Raw genomic sequence first — 23,709 nt, 5'->3', positions numbered from 1 at the left:
GAATGGTAAGTAGCCAAGCAAGCAGTGCATGTTTTCCCTCAAGGTGTACAAGAAAACTGCTTAGACTGAGAAAGTTTCTTATGTTTTTCTTTGACTTGGATTTGGTTTTTTTTTCCCTTTTCAGTCCTACCAGGAGCAATCAATAGGTCTTTACAACACCTTTGAAAAGCAAGGAGTTTTTATTCTGTGGAAGGAGAGAATCTCTGTCAAATATTTTAGCAGAAGTCAGGAGAAATACCACTAAGTAATTTTATTGCTACATGGAGCTTTTAGCATTCATAGCTTAAAATTGGCTAGTTCACAGGTCATTTGTCTAACTTGCAACGGAAAAAGAATGAGTTACAATTTATCTCAGGTTTCAAAACATACTGCTGTTTTTCACTACTCACTTCACATGACTACCAATCAGTCCAGATTCAGCATCTCCTTGTTTTCTACAGATGTTCTGAGACACAGAGAGAATATCTTCCAGATGATGGTTATCATTGAAATAAAAGTTGCTAATATTATCTATGCTGATATAGAAAGCAGGAAAGAAATCTAGTAAGTATTTGAATGAAACATTCATTAAACATATCACATTTTGAATGAGCACTCACTGCACAGGCAGTGTTTAAACTGATATTATCAGTTGTATAAATTCTATACCATATTGTAACTCAATGACTATCAGAAGTTCCAACTTCTGATTTACGGTAAGGTAATTTCTTATTTGAAATGATTAGGATCAATTTGAGAATCAAGTTTTCTAAGGGAGCATTCAGATCACAATAGGAGCAGTACTTACATAATGAAAAAGTCCACGATTTTCCATATTAAAAACCACAGATTATAAGAAATGTCATAGAGTGCATTGCCTCTACTCTTCACACTTCTGTGAGCAACATCCTCGGACTTGAAAGTCTGCAGCTAAATAGCTTGTTTTTTTTTCTTTTTTATTGCTCTAGTGTTCCTTACCCATAAAAGAAGAACAGAACAACCTTTTGCAAACAATGGAAGTTATTTAAACAGAGTACCATCCTCAGCACAGAAACTGTTAACTGTTTCATCACATTCTGTTCCGTTGGCAGGGAGCTCTGTAACCTGCAGCATCTGAAGGAAATCTACCACTCAGCTAAGGGGCTGATCCCATATCTGTGTCAGATAAAAATCATAGTGCTTATTATTTGTTACCATGGATACCATGAAGATATTGCTGTCCACTAAAGATTACTAGAGGAAGACAACATAATTCTCAGGAACTAGTCCTGTTTTGCCTTCATAAGTTGCCTTTAACCAGCCTGGTTCCACTGACGGGTACACTGCAAAAAAACATATACACACTGTTAAAACATATACACTGTTACAAATCCCATACATGCTACATATATTTATTTAGATAGTATTTTTTCAAGAGCACTTGAAAAATCAGGGCAAAACCTGAGAGCTAAAAAGGGAATTATGCTCCCATTTTGTGATAGGGTTCAGTTTTTTATAGGTTCTTTTTTGATATATAAGTCAATGTAAAACAGATCTTACCATTGGAAAATATTGCCCCCTGTGGGAAAGACAGCTCATGACTATGCTCAGCCTTACAGGAATACATGGCTTTTGCTTGTCTGAAAGAAAAAAAATTCAGGCTTGCAATAAATGAGATAACAAAGATAAAGGTATAAAGGAAATTAAAATTTGGGAAGTATAGGAATAAGCAGATATACAAATGCTATATGATAATGACTGGTTACACAGCAGTTCAGAGGAGTAGAGTTATAGCAGATAATAACTTCAAGTTTACTGGAGTTAACAAGCATACTATTGCAGAGAAGAGACTGACGTGCCACTCAGATATTTAAACAGGAATATAATGTGGAACTCTTAAAATGAAGTTGTCATTCAAATAAGTACTGAAATGAGCATCCTGTTTGAAGCAAGCCTGGAGTGCCTGGAGACAAATTCAGAAGTGATCATCAAGTCATTAAAGGTCTAAAACCTTGACCTGAAAGTATTGTTAATAGGTTGTGGTGGTTAAGAGGAGGACTGAAAAAATCATCTCTCGGGGTCTACACTATGATTCTACAAAGTACAAAATGAGGGTTTGAACATGAAGATGAAAATTAGGACTTCTCTTTAGATTCCTGCATTTTACCTAATACTAATACTAATTACCTAATACTTTAAGTTACACATTCAGAACAATTTTACATGAGCTACCAATTTTTCTGAATTTCTTTAAACCCACACTACATTAAGTGAAGATGAACTTGTTGACGATTTCACCTTTGCATGCTATGATGGGCAATTGCCAACTGAGGTTTCCTTCTAGCTAGGATTTATCTCAATAACCCAATATGTGACCTGTGGCAAAGTTTAAAATTTTCTGCATACTTTTTGAGAGTGTGTATGCAAGTGGCATTTAATCTATCATGTCTTTCTCTCAAAATACTGAGATAAAGGAGTTGCATGATAGATTAATTACCAGTGCCACATCATAAGCATTATCATCATTCATTTGAACCTTTAAAAGGGTAGGAGAGTGGATGGACATATTCTGCAGTTTTTATGTGAAAGTTTTCCAGAGATGATTTCTCCCTCTGAATAAAAAGTTTCGCTGTTGGTTCTCTGACTTATGACTGGACTAAATGGCATGTTTTGCCTTCATCTTAAGAGAACTGATGACTCCTCAAGGGCTACATTCTCAGGATGAGATTTTCAGAGGAGATCAGGAACAATATCCACGGGGCAGTTTGTTTTCAGTGCCCTGGAAACATTTCTGATTTTTAGTACTGTCATTCTGGTTACGTCTCATCAGCTTACTAAAACAAGTTGAGCACTGGAACCCTGTTTGTTCACTTTGCTTAAAGGTTAGCTTGCTCTCTGGCTGGTGTAGACTGCTCTGAGCAGAGTTTTTTTCCAAAAGAACTCCCTGGTGCCACCGAATGTGAAGAGTTTGCCATCTACACTAGACAAGACAGGTGTCTTGATTTATTACTCTGTATAATCTATACAAATTTACACATAATAATCTACCTAATGTATATACGGAAGGAGTTTAGATAACTTCATTGAAGGTCACACATAAACTAAAATTATTTAATCTCATTTTTCCTCAAAGTTTACAGAGAGCACTACAGGTGTTCTAATTATCCTGACCCAAATCAGTAACACTGTGACAAAACAGCCTGTTGGGATGGGTTGACCCTGGCACCACCCCTTGTTATGCAAACCCTGTGTGGTATAATCACGGATTTTACTCATGTAAAACACTAGAGTAACTGTTAAAGATTGCTGTATTTGTGATGAACACAAAGTAGTAGGTAATGAATTTACCAAAGCACAGAGATTATGTCAAATCTGAATAATTTGACTATCAAGCCAGGTACCTGTGTTAATAATGAGACACCTGAGTAATACTGACAAAAGACATTTAAGGCAATATTTAAATGTGAGGCAGAATTTCTTAAGTCATTCTTGAAATATGACATGTTGTTTTTATTGCCCTTAGAAATAGTTAAGAAACTAATGCAATTTTCTCCTCTATTATCTAATGTCTAATAAGCTATTCTGTTCTCAACCTCCAATTTTATCTGATCCAATTATGCTTACCTTAAAAATAAAAAAAGACAAGAAAACATAGATTCTGTCTTAGAATTATACAACCACAGAGTTTCTAAGGTTGGAAAAGACCTTTAAAATCATCTCCTATGGAAAGAGAAAGGTTCTCAGCACTTGACTTTTACACAGATAGAAAAACACAAGAAGCCAGTTTCTCAAAAGCCAATGAATGATAGGATTCTTCACACTACCTTTCTCTTGAGACAGAGCAATTACACCCCAAAGTTATCTACAAACCATCTGGGATGGTATAAAGAGTGACACATTTAAGAAAATTTACTGATTATTCTGGAGCAATTTTCAAGCATCTGGTTACTGCCTCCACACTTGATTTGATTATTTAGGCTCTCATATTCAACCCTTTCCATTTGGAGGCACTGCTCCTGAAATGAGCTTGCAGGTTCTTGGGCATTTTGTTTGTGATTATGAAAATGGACATTCTTATGGATGGTGTTAATGCTGTTCTCCCTAGAAACAAGGTTGTTAAAAAGCACCTGATAACATCCCCATCATCTATTACTGATCTTTTAAGATGATACTAATAACCTGAGAGGAGTGTGATTCATGTTGTTTAGGGCAGAGGAAAAAAAAGCAACTTCAGAAAATGTTACCCACATTTCCTAGAAGTTCCTTCTTTCCATGACCTTACTAGGTAGATTACAGATGGGAAAAATTTTCCATTTCCTTACTTCCTATTGTGGTTGTTTTGAGTCCAAAATTATAAATATACTAGCAGTCAAATGATCATTACTCATCAGATCATAAATTCTTTTGCTTGACTATGCAGTCAACAATACTTGAGGCTCTAATAATAATAGTAAAATAACTATTTTGAAAGATAAACAAGCTTTAAAACTATGCTGTAGCCCTAATGACTTTTCAGTCTGGCAAGACAAAGCCAGAAGAGGAATAAATGAGGAAAAACATATGAATCTCTCTCAGATGACTCACCAGTTAATACTATCCTACAGGAAGAAGAAAGGTTTATAGAGCTCTGGAGATGGCAGACTCAAAACACTGGCCTGGTCTGAGCAAGGCATTCCAGGTGTTTTAGGAAATGCAAAAACATAGCATGAAAATAAAAACAGAAGAACGACTAGAAAAGAATATTTAATCATAAGGTTGGGAAGGGAGCATGGGTCCAGAGAGCTTCAAAACATCAGTCTGCTCCTATTGAAGTCCCAGCATGGCACCTAGAGATCCTGCTGGAAAGGTTAAGCCTTTTGCTGTCACCTACTCCTTCCCATTTTTCTAATGAAAATTCTTCTTCTAATGCAGTTTCCCACTTCAGGAGACCTGACTTTCTGAGCACCTCTAAATTAAAGCCAAGATTATGTAGAGTTGGGGACTATGTGTTGGTGCATTTCTGTACAGAAGCTGAAATAAACAGACCTCAGGCCTGACTGACTTCTCTAACTGCAGTGTTTGTGGAAACAGTAAGAAAAATCCTTCATCTCTTTCAAGTGCATACTAGATTAGTGACAGAGACTCGTCTCAGTGTGCACAGCGGCTTAATACCACAGTGAGGGAGACTGATGAATAACAAACTTCAAATCAGGAAACAGGAAGACAGAAGTCAAAGTAACTCTGTAATTGGAAAGAGAGCACAGGCTGGACAGGGCATATAATTTTGGTCTTCCCTGTCCAATTCTAACACATGTACTGTGGTCTCTTGTTGTATTTCTGACTAGAAAAACTCTTTAGTGTTACAGGAGCACATACTCATGTATAAAAGGAGAGAAAATAGGTCAAACAATGCATTAAAAAAGAGGACACACACACTCATTATAGACCTGTTGCATCATATAAAGTCAGAAAGCAGGGTTGTAAACACTGTGTGGAAGAAGGAATTAAGTAGGACCAGACCGACCACTGAGGCAGTAAAATACCAAGTGCAGAATTACCTGCTGGAATACAGAAAACAATGTGAGACTGCAAAGCCATGCAAACAAATACTTTTGATCTGCCATCTGTACAAAAGACCACAACAGGCAACAGGTGCTTCAAGCAGGGAAGAAGTTACTTACATTCTACAGTGCATAGGTAAGCAGCAGCTTAAAATTTATCTAAGCAGGGTAAATTACCCATGCAGAGAGTCCAACACTGTCTTGACTTGAGTATTTCTGGTATCAAACCAGGCAGCTTAAAAATAGTTTCTCTGCCTTGCACTCGGCCCTGAATACATTAGCAGAGTTATGAATACAGGAGGCCTTTCTACTGCATGATCAAGTTGTAATTATCATAATTTCTACATACTTTGGAGCAAAAAAAAAAAAAAAAAAAAAGGCTATTCTATGGTTTTAAATCAGCCCGCATGTTCATAAAATGCAGCTAAATAAGAGCTGGCTCTGAATTGCAAAATCATACTCAGACTTAAACAGCACTAAAAGAACAGCTGAGCTACTTCTGATTTCTTCCTCTTTCTCATTTTCCATTCTTCTTGCTCCTGTTGCTCTTCTGCCTTCTTATGAAGGCTGAAGTATAGGAGTTATTCAGCCTTTCAGCGTTTTTGGCTTTGTTATCTGCTCTCCACATCCATTACCAAACTGCTACTTTTTCTTTTGTCAGATTTTTGCTTCTTACATGCTTTTTATATACAGATACAGGTGGTACAGGCTCTGAAGGAACAACAGGGGAGAGCTTGAAAGAAGGAAGTAATACAAAATAAGAAAAGGAACAGTGTTGAAGATGAAATGATGCAGGACTGGTGAAGCAGTAATTGCTTTCAACTTAGGGCACAGGCTTAAGAACATTCCAGACCCTCCATTTATACTTTTCTTCCTTAAATTATTGCCCCGATCTTTTCACACCCCTTTCCTCCCCTGCCACCCTCCTTTTCGTTCATCTTACAGTTCATGTGCTACACCAAACAAGAAGGGCCTTGATTCCTGAAAGTTGCTTCTCTTACAAAATCAGCAGGCCTTTGCAGGAGAGCTTTTTCCTTCCTTCCCCTGCTAGAGCTGCCAGAGAGGACAGCCACATTCCATGGCCACACATTTCAGCATGTTGGCATCTTCCTTTACATCTGTGCTACTTTAGGCTACTCCTTCTGGATTCATGGATTGACATCTTTATTTCATTGCTCAGCAGTTCTGGTAAGTTGTGGGTTTTATCGGTGAGTAAAGCAGTGATCTGCTCTAAATCTGTGCTGTCTCAAAGAATTTGAAAAGCTGGGACAGTGAGAAGAGAGACAGGTGTTTTCCTACCTACATCTATTTACTTACCTGCTTTGTCTGTAAATTGTAAGGGGAGTAGTAATGTACAGAAAATACTGCTTCCTAAACAAACACTTACTAGAACATTCTAAATTAATGTAATATAGAAATGAATCAAATTAGTGAAATAAATGCAAACAATTGCGAAGAAAATGTCAATACTTCCTGCTGCACACAATCAAGAAGAAAGGTCAACAGTTTCTCCAGACAGACACCAAGGCATGGAAGATGTGATGGTAAAGACAGAAATCCTGATCAAGTTATTCTTGAATTTTCTAAAGTAGATGTTATTCCAGACCTCCAGATATGAGCAAATTACCTCAAACCAGCAGGCTTGCTACTCTGCTGAAGCCATTCCATGCACACAGCTGTATGGAGAAAATACAGCACCCTCATCCTAATTTAAATACTAATAATTTTCTCTTTTATCTGTGTCCTTAAGCAGACAGCTGACCTGAGCCTCTCTCATTATTCTCCCAGGTGAGAGAATAACCAGGCTGGCTATTATTCTCTATGAAATTTAGCTTTGTTTCGAAGACATGATGAGCTTAAAAAACAAAAAAAAATTCACACGGCACATGATGCTGTCCAAAAGACACAGAACAAAGCTCCAACACTTCTCTTTCAATCTCTGAAGCCAGCAAAACAGAAAGGATTTTACAGAATGTTAAACAGTTTGTAGCACTTACCGTCCTGAAGAAGCTTGTTTAAGTGAACCAGCACTTTCGAACAACTGTGCTCTTGCAGCCACTCTGAAAATAAATGCACCACCTTGCTTTATACTACACATATTAGTTTCATTTTTAATCATCTAAAAACATGGACATAATTTATTTTTTAAAAACTATTCACTTACATCCCTATTCACCAGACTTTTTAAGGGCATAACCTAGCCGAGGCCATGGACTTCTGCATGCTCCAGTGCTGTGCTGAGTCACCAATGGAAACTTCAACATCTTGTGTTTAAAATAATAGATATATTGGAAATGCTTTTACTGAAAGTCTGTCACTATTACACTGGAACACTGAGCTGTGCAGAATTTCCTGTTTAAGTAAGACACAGGAGTCTGTGAAATGACTAGTGATCCCTTTCAGATTACAAAGTGGAGAGGCTGAATAATATCCTGCACTATTTAAACAACTTCTTGATGCTCTGCAGATCTGGAAATCACTTGTTCATGGGGACAGTGACATGCTGGGTCAAAGTCAGATCAGGAGAGATCTGACTTTTCAGTCTTCTGAAAGCACTGAGAAACATTATTCACCCAAATCTCAATAGGCTAAATCACAATATCTCTTGCTGAGAACTATCTTCCTTTCAGCATTAAAGAAATAAAACTAAACCAAAAGCAAACAAAACCAAACCCCAAGTGTTAAAAATCAACTATTTATCATGCAGCAACTGCAGACACTTCAGAACTGAAGATTCGTTTAGTTTTCTTTTTCCTTCCTCCAATTTTGGACTTCCACAAATAAAATCTGATGATCTTTTTGAGATAACATCATAGACAGTAAATAGCATTTCTGCTCCTTGAAATATTAAATTCCAGAAGAACTAGAGACAATACTACTAATCATTTTTCTAGGAAACTGCCTTGTTGCCAGTCTAATAAAGTCAATGGTAGTCTTTCAATTGACTTAAAGAGACTTTGTGCCATCTCTTTTGTTTACAATTTTAACAAAACTGGATAAATAATTAACAAATAGATAAATATTAAAATCAAGTATTCATACCATTTTTCAATTACTTATGTATGTCTCTGAAGTCACTCTATAATAGACAATAATGTAACAACACAAATCTCCAAAATGACTTACACAGATCCTGGTCTTTGATAGCCATTACTTGATGCAGTATCTAATCTTAATCTCCTGCACATTTTGGGAGGCAAATCAGGGTTTGGTGGAGTCTTTAGTGTATCTTTGGTATCCGTTGAAGATAAACTCTGTATAGATCCACTGCAGCTTTTGTTACCTAAAGAAAACACCAAATTATAGGCAACATTAAAGCTGATTTGAAGTTGTTTCACAACACGTATAACTGTGCAAAGCAAAGGTTGTGCTGTTGTTGTTGAGGATTTTTTTTCTTTTTTTCAGAGTCAAAACAGGTAGAGAAACTACTTACTAAGAGTGAGAAGAAACAGCATTTCAGGCAAAAGGCCAGGAGAAAAGAATCAACAGAAAGAATTAGGAAATGATGCTAAATTTGAGAAGGCTAAAAAATTATATCACAATTACATGGCTAGATAGTACAATCAGTAAAAAAGTGACAATAAAAGCATTTATGAAGTAGTACTTTGCATAAAATTGAAAAGAATTCACACGGAAATGGTTCTCAGGAAGTCAACTGATCAAAGCAGCAGTGAAATCAGACCACAATAATTTGTAAAAATTAACATTTCGATATCCACAAAAGCTTCATGCAGTTTAAAAAATATACATAGGAATATATGACCGTGATTTGCCTTAAACAATTACCACTGTAACTTGATAAAGCAAATCTATATGTGTACAGAGTGTATAGCACACAGAAGAAGTTCTTTTAATAAATATAAGCCATGTCCATGTGTCCTTTCAAGTGACTTATCAGTGGACTGCTGCCTTTTTTCCAAGGATGTTCTGCAAGACAAAAACTGCATCTGCTTCTCTCCTTATGCCAAAGACCAACCAAAGCTTAATAACGCTTTAAACGCTGTCATAATACTGATATCCCAAAATACAAGCACAATACCTCTATTACCAATATTTCTAATCTATAGTATTATTCTGTAATATAATATTTTATAGTATTATAGTATCATAAACTATAGATGAATCATAGGAGGATAGAGAGTGATCTAAATTTGAGAAACATATCTTTTAGTGTGTGAACTGTGTAGGTTATAAGCAATGGAAATACGTCAGAAGCAGATTGAAAACAGAAACAACATACCAAAAAAATTAAAAACAAGCAAACAGTACTAATGAGTATCATTAGCTTTCAGACCCAGCTCCTATTTTCTGATGCATAAGTTAACACTTGATGTAATAAAAGACCTTGGAAATTACCTTCAGCTGATGGAATTGACCTAAGGGAAGATGTTGAAGACCTTTTCAGCCCAGACAGACTGTAGGAACTCTTTTTGGTCAGGTCTGTTGGTGGAGAGGCATTTTCTGGTCCAGTGACAGAAGCTACACTTTGGCAGTCTGATTCCACATCTGTTTTGGTTGCATCCTCCTTTGATGAGGATTCTGGACTTGTAGTCCACAGGCCTGAACTTTTCTGGCCATTAGAAGAAGTGGGAGAGGCAATCCATGGAATCCCTCCCGATTTCTCCCTTGGCTGCGAGGGTGTGCACTTGGTGGTGCTGTTCTGCTCAGAGGAGTGAGAAGACAGAGATTCGATGCTGCCCATGGGAGTGCTGTCGGGGCTACTGCTGTACGAGTCACCTAGGGAGGAGGCAGGGGAAGGGAGAGAGAGTGAGATAAAGAATCTGCGTTTTCTAACCATGTATATTTCTTTCATGCCACTTTTAGCTCTTTTGTAACCTTACTTGTTATCAAATTCATTAATCTGTGGTTTACTGCAGAAAGAACACAACTCTTATTTTATTTACAACTTGGAAGACTCATCCTGTCCGTTTGCAGAGCATTAGTCCCTTGCAAGTTGCAAGATTAGCTGATGCATTGTTTGTCAGATGCATTTTCTACAATTTTTTATCATTCCCTACAATATGAAACCTGTATCTAATTTCTCACACCATATAGATTTCCTTTATTTCCAGCAATATAGTTGTGTCTGTGCTTGACTTAAAACCATCTAGTACTCTGAAAATGTTGCCAGAAGCCTTGGCTTCCTCTTACCTCTCTCCTGCCACACCTTCTTTTTGGTAAGAAGAGTACCTCTGCTTCTACCTCAGTGTTTCAGGGCACAAGTGAGATACTAATTGAAACTTGTTTACACAAGTGCTGAGTTTCAGCTATTAAACAAAACACAAGTGGAGAGGTATTGGATCAGACCTAGTGGCAATCAAACTGCCACCAAATGTAGCATCACAGAAGTCATACAATCACTTAGGTTGGAAAAGATCCCCAAGATCATCGAATCCAACCTCTGACTGAACACCAGCATGCCAACTGAAGCCTGGCACTAGATGCCACGTCACTTCTTGAATACTTTTAGGGATGGCGACTCCACTGCTTCTCTGGTAAGTCTGTTTCAATGCTTGACGAGCCTTTCACTGAAGAAATTCTTCCTGATGTCCAACCTGAACCTCCCCTGGCATAGCCTGAAGAAGCTTGCATACACTCTGCAAAATACCTGCACAGAAATATCCCTTCTTTACAGTGATATTCATTCATTGCAGTTACACAGTGAAAAACACCTTAAACTGGCCCAGTTTGTCCTCTAGCGAGTGTAACTGACTTGGTTTGTAACTTCTTACTTGGGATCCCATGTCATTCACACTTGAAATCCCCGTGCAGGGAGCTATTGTTACTTGGTATTTAAACTCCCCCTAGCAGGAAACAAGTAACATAGGGGTGAGGAAAATGCAGCAGATCTGCAAGAATATACTGAGAATAGATTTCTTAACACGACAGACTTCACAATTACTACAGATCTTCAAGAACAGATGCACTTTAATTGTGGATTAACTTACTGAACCAGCCTCACATAAACGTTTTTGAGGAAGCAAGGGACACAGAAATTCTTCAGGAAGTCTGCTGCAGTAGTGGAATTGTTAACGACTTAAGTTTCAATACTCCTTACTGGTACAGCTAGTAAGTAAAAAAGTGGTGACCCAAATGGATGAGAACGAAGTAAAACTTTTTAATTACATCTATGTAAATTTAAGTGAGTAAGCATTCTAAAGAAGCAATTAATCATAGATGTAACTCCCTGCTGTTAAACAGTAAGTCATAAGTATACTGCTTCTCCCAGGAAGATTAGAGTTTGTTTCTAATTCAGAGAACCTAACAAAGTTTCAGTGGTTTTGGCAGCCAAGGCAGTGGCTGACTTCGAAGAAATGACCAAAGTCATGCATATGAAAAAAGCCAAGTGATGGTTTTGATCTCCTATCCTTAACTAAATTACATTTGTTATAGAAGACTGCATTTACTGTTTCTGAACCCTAATAATCATCTTGCAAGCAAATGAGATGAACAGCATATGAACTCTTGAGTTTCAAAGTGGAGTGAATTTGGATTAGAATATAAAGTCTACTTTAAATGATGTTGAACACTGTATACAATGCAAGACTTGCCTATAACCAAACATCCTTCCTCATCTGAGAAGTGAGGACTGCAGTCAGTCAACAGTGCTGCTGTGACTCATAGAGGGTAAAAAGCTGATGCTTAGGATCATTGGAATACAGTATCTATAGGATATTATTCAGGCAAAGTTAAAAGACAGAAAGCAGTATGCAAGGACAAACTTACTGTCAGGATCTGCCAGACATGGTGTGTATCTCCCTTTGGGTTTACGTGAACCTGTGGAGAGACAAATTGCTCTTGTTCTTCTTGAACTTGATCGGGACTGAGGCTGGGGAAGAGGAATATTGGGGTCTGGTGCAGTATGAAATATCTGCATGATAAAAAAAAAGAGAAAAAATGACATTAAACAATAGAGGTACCCTTACACTTTAATTATTAATCCATTTGTTTTCCTCCCCACTGTGCTTGAAATTAACAATATCATAGTCTCATACATTACAAAAGAGTAAAGTCACAGAATATAAGCTTTGCTTTGATCTCATTTTACAACTCAAGAACCACAATACTGAGCTGTACTTAATATCTGTATTAATTTGTTGAAATAGATTTATTTTCTAGCTCTTGTTAAGAAGGGCTTAACAGTTGAAATTGTAAAACAAAATAGGTGCCTACTAATGACTCTTCTCCAAGAAGTAATATATTTTAAAAAATATTATGACAAGGTTGATTTTTTTTTCTCTGCGTTCCAGAGAAAGTTTTTATCTATATCACAGAAATATATAAGGACTTATAATATATAAGTTCTAACTTATTACAATCAAATCAGATTTCAGAAAGCTTTATTTGACAAAACGAGTCAAGTGTAATGAGGAACGACTTTATGTTTAAGGCATCTCCTGGTTCTTATCTTTTACATACCACTACTACCATTTGTCAATTTTGCACTGCATTACTGCAGAAAAAAACCTCAATTTTTTTACCATGCTATGCCATAAGGTGTCCCTGAAAGGATTTCTGGGCCCTCTAGCTATAGGGCATTCCCAAAAGAAGAAGAAGCAAACCATGAAAAGACACCTTTGTGACATTCATAGAAGTGGAAAAAAGCAAATGTACTTCCACAGTAGGAAATATTTTGGTGGACATCTTGAGATGCTCTTGGAATACATTAAAAGTGTATTAAGCACTAGTGAGTAGCACATCAATAAAATAATATGTCTGTAGACAAAGAAATAGAGCAGGGGTGACTTTGGTTGTGAAGTCATAGTCTTTGTGCTGAATGAGCTCTGATTTTCTGGAGAAGAAATTCAGTGTTGGAAAAATGCAATATATGTTTTACAATCAGAGCCAAGAAGGCTATCAGGATCATAGCCATTTTGGGGAGTCCCTATGAAATATAACTGATGATATCAAGCTGTACTGTCAGCACCTACTGATCAACCAGTGCAGGGGATCCTGGTATTGACTGGGAACTGCCCCTTAGCTGAGTAATGTGTAATGAAAGAAACTCAAACCTTTTTCCCTCTGTTTTGTCAGTCATCAGAGGAGATGACATAGCTCAGCTAAGATCCCCAGAATAAAATTGCTTTTGACTACTAAGTAAAGGAGGTCTTGAATGTTCAGCTGAATTCTGAAATCAAATAGTTTAAAATTAAAACAAAAAATCTGGGAGGCCTTTCAGTGAAGCTGATACCAGCAATGGTAGTGACTGAAAGTAAGTGTTTAAGATTTCCTGCTCAAGTCCTTCTCCACCCTTCTAGTGACTAATGTCCACCATACAGCTGACATGTCCCCTAAGGACAGCAATGGTCAGAAACACTCTGACCTGATGCACTCAGAGGAGAATCCATGCACTCACCCAGAGTGAACCTTCATATAGTGGCAGCAAGAAAGAGCTGGAACAGCCAGGAGTGAAGTTATGACCTTCTGTTTCTGTTTCTAGGTTCAGGAAGTAACCTTTAGAACTGAAGGCTCAGAGCAATGCCTTTGAAGCATGAGAGATTATGTATTGGATCTATACCTTGCACAGCCATGAAAGACTTGCTAGGAATAAAGATCCATAGCATGGAGTGAGAAGAAGCTATTAATGACCTTCTACAAATTTTGGACTTTTTATTCTTAAGGACTTAATAATGGTAACGAAAATGAGATCTTAGTTCTACATAACAAAACAGATAATTTCTTTCTACCTTTTCATAATGCTCTATCAGAATTTCAACGACAATATTCTGAAACTTTATGTTCATCATAGCAGCCACGGTTTCTTCTTGTGCTCTCATCAGAGTTGGTCCAAAGATAACACCAAGGTTGGACACAGTCATTAGATTTTGTTGACTGTGCAATGATACCCTTTAAATGAACACAAACAATATGTGATTTAATTGCTGTGCTAAACTACAATTTTAAAAGGCAAAAATATGCTAAGACTACTACTTTAACAAGATCCCAAGTTCATGTCTCTCTTTAAAATACATTTTAAAAACTTCCATTTACAGTAGAATCAAAATACCATGTAGTAAAACTACAGTATTTCCATTAAGGCTCCTATCATGCAATAACATTGAGTATGTCTTCCTAGAGTAGTATTTCAGTTTCTGATATACCTGACAGGGAAAGGCAACCGTATTTGGAGTTCTACACAGAGAGATTCAGAACACCTGAAGTTTAGAAGTCTTAGGGGAAGCACTATCTCTCTCCAATGATTATACAGGTGCTTACATACTTTCAACTGAATTGATTGAAAATGCTGTGTGGTAACAGAGATTAACCATATACTTTAGTTTTCATGTAAAGGAATGAAGCTTAGTTACTGAAAACACGTAATTTGCAATAGGATCTCTTTATCACTTTGATGCAAACATGGGATCAATGGATTCAGTGAAATTATTGTTTGTGTGTGATAGATAACATTAGATGATCACAATGACATCTGGCTTGAAAATGTATTAACCTTTTACTTCTGCATATTCTGTTATCACATACTTTACCTTTTCTGATTTTTTTTCTTTTTAATGTAGAATTTAAAAGCTTAGTTTTCCCAATAATTTATCAGGTAGTTAAATCTCAAACAGTAACACTCAATGTCCCATTTCTATCCTTACTACTAAGATTTGCCAAATAAAAACTGTGTAATCATAGATCCATTGAAACGATCATCAGTGATTCCCCAGTCACAGCTGTCCTAGTGCCTCATGTCTGAGGAATATTATGCCAAGTCAGGATTTTAAAATTATCTTAATGCCTAATTTTATTGAATCTGTTACCAAATGGAACTTAATAATGAGGCACTGGTTCACATTTTCCTCTTCCTTCTCACCGTATCTGCTATTATGGTCAAGCTGAACGTTTTTAGCTATTTCCTACTCAATTAAAATAACTCTTTTAAAATAACTTTTTTTAAAACTAAAAAATAGTAAAATCTATAAAACATTACCCTCATATTTGAGACAAGAAGGTTTTAGTACCCCATTTACATCAAGAAGCAGGATAAATATGGCAAAGGGTTTTGTATAGGAGGCAGCACGATTATAAACTGCAGGAAAGCAAATTACTATCTTCTTATGTATTTCTTATATGCTTCAATACGTTATCTCAAAACTTTCCAAAATATTACCTCAGACAGACACACTGGCAGAGATCATTATTTGGAAGCCATATCATGAAAATAACTCCATTGTTCAAGCACGTTTTTAGCTTAATCTAACTTTCTCTGAAGCAGATCTTACGTTTATCTTAGATGACTAAGGGTCTTTTGGGAAGTCTGCTAGTATTTTAGTGAAACTGTTGAATAACTCAGCTCTAAAAAACTGAAAAGAACCCCTCCCTTTGCAGTGTTACTCTGCTGTGTGCTGCACAGCAACTGTAGAAATCTGGTACACAAACATAATCTTATAGCATAAGAGAGAAGGTAGTGTTTGTCTGGTGTTTGGGTTTCCTTGGTTACAAATGTAGGAGCTTGGTTAATAAAAAAAGAAATGGCAGTGTTAATAACGCTGCAGCCAGAAAGGGCTTTCTACAACGCATTTCAAAGGCTCAATTTCTTACAAAAGAGAAAGAACCCAGGGCTGTAAATGGATCATTTTGATAGCCACTTTCCCTTGACCTACTCCTACTGGTGCTGAGCTTCAGCACAGACACAAGCTGAGGTAATCATGCATTCCAGGTAGCTGGAGGCCATTCCTGCAGATGCCATTGCTTTCTCCTCAGAATCTCTTCATTTGATGTATCACGAGCAAATTTGTGATACTGCCAGACTGCACATTCCCAACTACCTACCATAGAAAAGCATTGTATTGTTAAATCCTGACCAAAGAATGATTCACTCTTTAGAGTAGAGATAATTTGACTAGGTAGGTTTAAGAACTAAAAAATGAGTTACTCATGTGAAAGTAACAGCAAACTTGCCATGTTTGCCTAGCTACTGACTATGTATCCATGCAGTATCCCACCTCTCCAGGGTGCTTTTCAGGATTTGCCAGTTTTGCTTGTTTGTTTCCAGTATGATCTACATCCCACATCATCTGATCCTATTTAAATTTGCACAGTAACACAAATGTCAAGCTAGGCAAAAACGTAAAGGCCTTATAACTTGAACCAAGAAAAAATAACATTACCCTTATTTTATAACCCAGAGCTACAGTATTTTCACTTTGCTGCAAAAGCATTCATAAAGGAACTAAACAGCTAAAAGAAATATAGAGAATGAAATTATGCACTTTGAAATTGTATTTTCAACAAAACAATGAAAACAGGAGGTTGGAATTCTTTTTTTTCCCTCAAGTTTTCCCATTTTCATAAAATTAGGCACTTTATCTGCCATTTATTTGTTCCTTGAAAAATCTCTACACAATTGTAGGAAAAAGATGAGGGAGAAAGATGGCTAATACACTCTAAAGACTAATTTTAAATTCAGTCTCATTAGAATTGCTAGCATAAACAACAGCTGGCAAATTATATAGAAATTAGAAGGGGTGAATCGAACATTGGAATGAAAAGTACTGAAAGCATTCGGTTTAAAAGTAAGATTACATCTATATGAAATAAGAATCACAACAAAGATGAGAAAAGCAAGAGATAAAGAGAACAATTGAAGAAAGGAATACTGCAGGTATGCTTTTCTTTGGAATTGCATATGAGAATAATGAGGCCAGGAAAAGAAGTCAAGAAAGTAAAAGAAGTCAAGAAAGAAATGCTTAACTACTGCCTAACAGTAATTGCACTGACAAATAAGTCAGTTCCTATGCTTATATATCTCTAATTTTGAAGCTTCCAGAACAGCAGCTTTTACAAAATTGTTAATCCTTCATTAAATACTTTAACTTTTTTGAGGGTTCCAAGGGAGTAGGTATTGTACTTTTTAGTTAGTTAAACAATTCTGTGAGTAAAAAAACTCATGAAACTTTTTTCCATCTGGCTCTCTGTGTCAGCCCATTTATAATGAGAGGCAAGGTCTGCCTAACCAGGTTTTGCAATGAATGCATTTACAGCAGCTTGCTATAATGCTAGTTCTCCAGGGGCTAGTGACATAATGGGCTAAAAACATTTCTGTAGGAAATCTAAATTATTTCCTGTCAAAGAAATGTTCAAAGTTCTCATTTCTACAACAGGAAGCAAAAATGCATTAGGCTCCACTGCAGACAGCTTACTGCAGCCTGTAACTCAAGCTGTGATCAAAAATGCAAAACATCTGGGATGTAGTGAATTGAATGAAAACAACATGGACTCTTCTCATGTCTTCTAAATGTCTAAGTCATGTGAGCCTTATCTGAACAGCTACTGTTGCACTATTCACATTCCCACATGACTGATAAATGTACTACACAGTATCCTAAATCAGAAATAATAATACATACTCTAAAGTTTTGAGCAAATACCAGCAAAAACTAACCAAAGATGTACAGAAACTTAAGATAATAAAAACTTCTCTTTTCTTATCTCACAGAATGTGCCAAATGTAATTCTGTGAAGACAAAAGGTCACCAATTTAAATAAATGCAAAATGGTTTCCATCTGACAATTAAAAATCAACGGAATATTAAGGAAAATTCAAAAGTTGGACATTTATGTAGCTATCAAAAATATAAATAAAAATACTTCTAATTAGTGCTTTCAAGTGATACTACACTTCAGACTTGTTAGAAAGAAAAATAAGATCAAACTTGAACAGGAATTATCACATCATTTATCTCATTCTATCTCCTTTCTGATCTATCTCATTCCTGAAACACTCTGGGACTTTGAGACAGATTCAAACCTGTGTTTTCTATCAATCTTGGCATAGTGTTAGATGTTTCTTAAATTTAACTGGTTACAAGTCCTGTAGTAAGTAAGAACATGAATGAAAACATTGACTACGTTTATTTTATAGACATGGTTGGCCATCTTCGTGACACTTTATCATGTTTTCATTCTGTTTCTACAGACAGTATTATTCCAGTTGAAAATAGCATTTTAGAAATCAAATGTAATTTCAAGTGTCATTGTTTCAACACAGAGAACTGATTAAGCGACACTGACAAATTTAAAGCAGAAATTATAACATCTTACAATAATACCAAAGAGAAAAATAAAAAATAATTACTTGACCAAGTGCTTAATAAGGATGTCCAGCATCTCTCTGTTCTTCTCTGGTAATTTATGCACAAGTGCATGCACTGCCTCAACTCTGTAGTTCTGATCATCTGACTCTATTAAACAGAAAACAAATCGTTGATAAATCACAACATGTGCTAAGAAGTGACTACAAATGGCATCAGAGCCTGTATGCTAACACAAACATGCATTAAGAGGAGCCAAACAAAATTAGCTTTCAAATGATGAGGAAAATTTGATTATATTTATTACACTGTGAAATCTGCATTTCAAGTAACTCGCCTAAAGCAATTATTATCAATACTAGAACCAACAAATTAATGGCATTATCGACTTGATATGCCACTTCAGTGAAGTCTTAGATTTAATCTAAGAAATATAGGTTAAAACAGCTAAAATTATTTTGTGCCTTTTATTCTTATCAAGACAAGAGAAAATGGAGAAATATCTTCAAATTCTAAACTGAAGTCATTAGAAAAATGATTTCTGCTATCTTTGTATCAAATTACTCCATTTGTGAAAAGGAGTTCACTTTTGCCCTTTCTGATTTCTCAAGGCAAGCTAGGAAAATAAAGATCCCTGGATGAGAGGGATGAATGTTAAAAAAGAATTACCAGCCTATATAAAACAAACAAACAAACAAACATCTAAACGAGAGTAGAAAACTTCATGCAGAATGCAGCCACACAGAACCACTTAAAAGATCAGAACAAACCACTGAACAGCTTCATCTAGTGTGACTTCTCTGTTTTGAGGGCTGGACCGCTGCATATTAGAGCAAGGAGAAAAGTAAAGATAGTGACTGAGGAGATTAGAGGTTAGAAACAATATTACTTTCATGAAAGCATATTTATCATTTTACTTTTTACTTACTAACAGCAACAATGAAATCTTTGTGCAGCTTGAAAGTCATCAGTGGTTCTGAAAGACACCTGGTTGTAAAAAAACCAAATTTTTAATTTAAAACAGACTCAAAATCCAAGTTTTATGAGTGTGATTATGATAGCCCTCAACATCTGCACAACATTCTACTGGTCCTAGGAAATCCAATTCAGTGATTACTGATTACAAGTAGTACACAACTCAGTCATGTACACTGTCTGAAAATCAATTTGAGTGGAATCTGGTGTCACCATATAAGTCAATAAGGAAAATGTTACTTCAGCACAGAGCCTCAATGTTTCCTGGCTTCCATACTGTAGGACAGGAATAAATACAGCTGCAGACACAGTATAGTGGGCTGCAGAAGCAACCTTTTGCCCAAGAAAGGCAAAAATATGATGAAATTTGGGACAGAAATTCTGATCTGAGAGATCTTAGAAGAGTCATCCTCTGAAAGGCAGTCTGTGAGTTGGGTTACAGACACACACAGCCACTGTTTGCTCTCTCATGTCCTAATTTCACAAACACAGTACCTACAACAACTTGTGCTGCTGAAGATGTATTATAAATTTCTTCAACCAAAGCCAGTCTTTTCAATGAAATGTACATGAACATTCTGCTATAAATCCTGGACATGTTTTCCAGGTTAATAGGGATTTCTGATGATGCCCTTTGTTAGGTGATTTGTTTAGGAAATCTAGATTTGTAGGAGGCATAGAACAGCCACCATTTGGGTGGGATATTTTTTATTATGTCTCTATTGAATATTATATATTGAGATCCAAAAGAGTTATATCAGAAGTACAATAATTTTTGAATATTCTGTATCTTATCAGCAAAAATGACAGAAGGGATATTTTATTTGTGAAGACAGTAAAAGCATAAGATAAAAACCTATGCTTTTGCTGGGATTTTCATTCAACCATAATGTCATGAAATTTTATGGTACACAACTTAAGGGACTCACAAAGAGAAGACTAAATGCAACATGCTTTGTGGTTATCATAAAAAAACTAAATAAAAACAAGCAATTAATTGAATTTAGGGCTGTATAAAGGAGGATTATCTTAAAAAGGTTGAAGGTATGTACTATTATACATAATCACAGGAATATTAAGCAGGACAATAAAATACTCATTTATTACCATGGCAACGGATATAAGAAATGTTATATGATATTAACAAGCCAAAGATTAATGGTCCAGAAAAGGAATACTGGAACTGTGTTGGATCATACTTACCTGAGGTAGTTTTTTAGTCCACTTGTTATTGTTTTGTTGTCCCAAATTTCCATATCAATATCCATATCAGGAGGTGATTTAGGGGCTGGTAGAAATTTGAATTAGGATTTTGTTACAGTTTGAATAACACATTAACTAGAAAAGTAGCAAAACAGAAGCTACTAGATCAGCCATTTAGCTCAATTAATTATTTATTATCTAGACTAACCACCAATCTGATCAATTTAAATATTTTCATCTTTGCCAAACTATTAATAAAAATAAATTCAGTGCTCATATTTAATAATTAATAGTTATAATTAATAGTTAATAATAGTAAACATTAACGTTATGCACTGGATCAAAGTGCTAAGTAAGCCCAAGTCCACAGAGAATTACTAATTCATTTGTCTTAGACATGCAAACACAAGCATCAAAGAGATCAATCAGCAAGAAAAGTGAAAGACTGGGACAAGTGTCTGTTAAGGTGAGCCATGATGTGTTATGGAACTAAGCTTTGGAGAACTTGTGAAACATGCCAAATATATATATCAATAAATGGAACTTTAAAGCTAGAAGAAGAAAAGCATTTTTCTTAGTAATTTGCTCATGTGTAACATGCAGAAGTGAATACTAATGCACACAAGAAACTACAGATGAATCTTTCATTTTAAGAGTGCAAACTCAATTTAGTGGCAGTAAATGCACACACAATATTGTGAATATTATGACACACTCTTCTGAGCATAGCACTTAAGGCAAAAGGGATCACAGCACACACACTGCACACTGACAAAAGTTCACTTCGGATACTTACAAAATATGGTATTCATCAGCTTTTGCACTTTGGAATTTACACCACCTATTCTGTACAGCCCCAGGATTGTAATACCTACATTGGGAAATCAAATAAATGAAAATAATTAAAACAATATAAATATGGTTATTTCAATATATGCTGATGCATTCTTGGAATATGTTTTCAAAACATCTAGATGTATTTATGAAAAACTGTACCATTGCATTCTTAAGTATTGCTTTACCCTACTGCAATCTCTTGTGGGATATTAACAAATTTATTCCACTGAGTCCACATCATACTATACCCTAAGCATAATTTTACATTAACAGAACCCTTCTGCATAGAAATGACCTATATTAGCAAACAACAAGGTGATGGACAGGAAAAGTAAAAAATAAGATCCAAAAGCAGTCTTAAAACACATTACACATCAACAAGTTTATATTGTCTAGATGTCAGTGGAATTACTACACATCTGTGTTTGCTTAGACCATCATCTCTTTCAAATAAGATGTGACTGACAGTGGTATGAAAACAAAAAAAAATACTGTATACTGTTGTAACACATCAATTGAGAATTTATGTTGCCAGTTAAAATTGCCAGGTCTTTTTTAATAGCACAGATAATAATAACAAATAATGTTTAAAGAGTGACATTCAGAATACACTATTTAATTAAGTTAGTCATAATTATTTTATTATTTTTAACTGCCTTTTAAAATCAGCAGGGTTTAAATGTCTTCTATTCTCCCCACTTCAAGCTTTAACATTTAAAAATTGTTTACTTTTCCCTTGAAAACAACATTTCTAAATCTGATCTCACATACATAATGTAGGTGCTTTGTTTGGAAACCCTCTTTTACACTCGCTGCCCCAGAAAACAATGCAAGCTCTGAGTCAGCAGTGACTCAACAATGATAACATTGCTGGCTGAGAAACTGAATTCAAGTTGAGCTCAAAGTTGCACAGAGAGACCACATTTGGATTAGAAGAGATCTGCACACTGACAGCTCATGAAAAGGTTATCTCATTCTATAGGAGATGATACAGCCATAACTCTCCATTTAAAACTTACTGTGAGGTGTTTGATACCACCTCATCAGCAGAGTGATTATTACTTCTTTTTTTACATTCCCATTAACAAAAATGAGTGTGGCTAAACATTAAGTGCTGCTAAACATAAAAAAAAACCAAAAAACCCAACAATGTACAATATTAGTGAATAACATAATAGGAGTAATACTCTGCAAAAAAGCAGATGTACCAGCAGAGAGCACTGATGTCACTTTTGGGTATTCAGATGTCACATCTGAAACCGAAGTTGGGAGCTGAGACTCCCTACAGCTGTATCACAAGAAAAGTCAAGTCAGTGCACACAAATGAAAGACTAAAGATGTGTGCAATTGTGTATTAAGCTGTCTAATCAACAAGAAATTACAGAAAAAAATTAAAAATCTCACTTAAATGATATGTTAAGAATTGTTGCTGGAACTGAAGACAACAATTAGGAGTGTAAAGCACACAGATAAAATATGAGAAATCCAAACCAAATAATGGACAGACTTCAAAGTACAGCTGTAAAACATGTAGAATTAAAGAAGTTGGTGTTTTAGAGAAAAAGGTCACAACAGTCTAATACCTTATTTGTGGTTTAATACACACCTCTTGTTTCTACAGCATGAATACATTTCCTCACGAAGTTGAAACCTGCTTCATTTAAGAACACTATAAAAGAAAAGGTTAATTACTTTCCAATATCAACATACAAAATCTTCTGTTTAGCTACACTCACACACTAGTTAAGGAGGGCTAATACATGGTTATCCATAACATTATAATATTTGTACTGTAATAGGGTCTTTGTAGATACATCCCTAGCATGCACAACCCAACTTTGTAGTCATTCTGAACCATTAGAAACTTGTCTTTCTCAGCAGTCAGTAGCCTTGCTAAAGATACAGTTTGCTGAGCAAAATGCTTTTAAGAGTCCAGTACCTACACTATGACCAGAATATATTAATTGTTTTTAATACAACAATATTTTTTGTTCCTTGCATATGCACATAATCACTCATAAAATGGTAATGTAGGAGAACAATCCTTGTTATTGAGTTTAATTAGCCATCTTACTTCAAGTGAATGTATTTCTCATTAATGTTGCATCCTAAATACCCACTGATCTAACTAAATAAAGATCTTAAACCAGCATATTTGCCAC

General features: G+C 35.8%; 1 protein-coding gene across 1 annotated transcript in view; it reads right to left on the bottom strand.

The window, feature by feature from the left end:
• Window positions 1–235: 235 nt before the first annotated feature.
• Window positions 236–23,709, bottom strand: part of ARHGAP42 (Rho GTPase activating protein 42) — a 140,790-nt gene continuing 117,316 nt past the window's right edge. The window contains exons 13-24 of the mRNA XM_014886584.2: window positions 23,154–23,216; window positions 21,507–21,581; window positions 20,711–20,795; window positions 19,461–19,519; window positions 18,577–18,682; window positions 14,186–14,345; window positions 12,225–12,369; window positions 9,855–10,235; window positions 8,625–8,781; window positions 7,496–7,558; window positions 1,519–1,598; window positions 236–1,301 (exon numbers count right to left, since the gene is read on the bottom strand). Coding sequence (XP_014742070.1) covers window positions 1,213–1,301; window positions 1,519–1,598; window positions 7,496–7,558; window positions 8,625–8,781; window positions 9,855–10,235; window positions 12,225–12,369; window positions 14,186–14,345; window positions 18,577–18,682; window positions 19,461–19,519; window positions 20,711–20,795; window positions 21,507–21,581; window positions 23,154–23,216 — 1,463 coding nt within the window. The 3' untranslated portion in view covers window positions 236–1,212. The remainder of the gene's footprint in view (window positions 1,302–1,518; window positions 1,599–7,495; window positions 7,559–8,624; window positions 8,782–9,854; window positions 10,236–12,224; window positions 12,370–14,185; window positions 14,346–18,576; window positions 18,683–19,460; window positions 19,520–20,710; window positions 20,796–21,506; window positions 21,582–23,153; window positions 23,217–23,709) is intronic.

This window comes from Sturnus vulgaris, chromosome 2 (assembly GCF_052056855.1).
Source record: "Sturnus vulgaris isolate bStuVul1 chromosome 2, bStuVul1.hap1, whole genome shotgun sequence".
In the NCBI taxonomy this organism is placed as follows: Eukaryota; Metazoa; Chordata; class Aves; order Passeriformes; family Sturnidae; genus Sturnus; species Sturnus vulgaris.
Note: the sequence above shows the minus strand (reverse complement) of the source record. Positions and strands in the feature narration are given on the sequence as shown.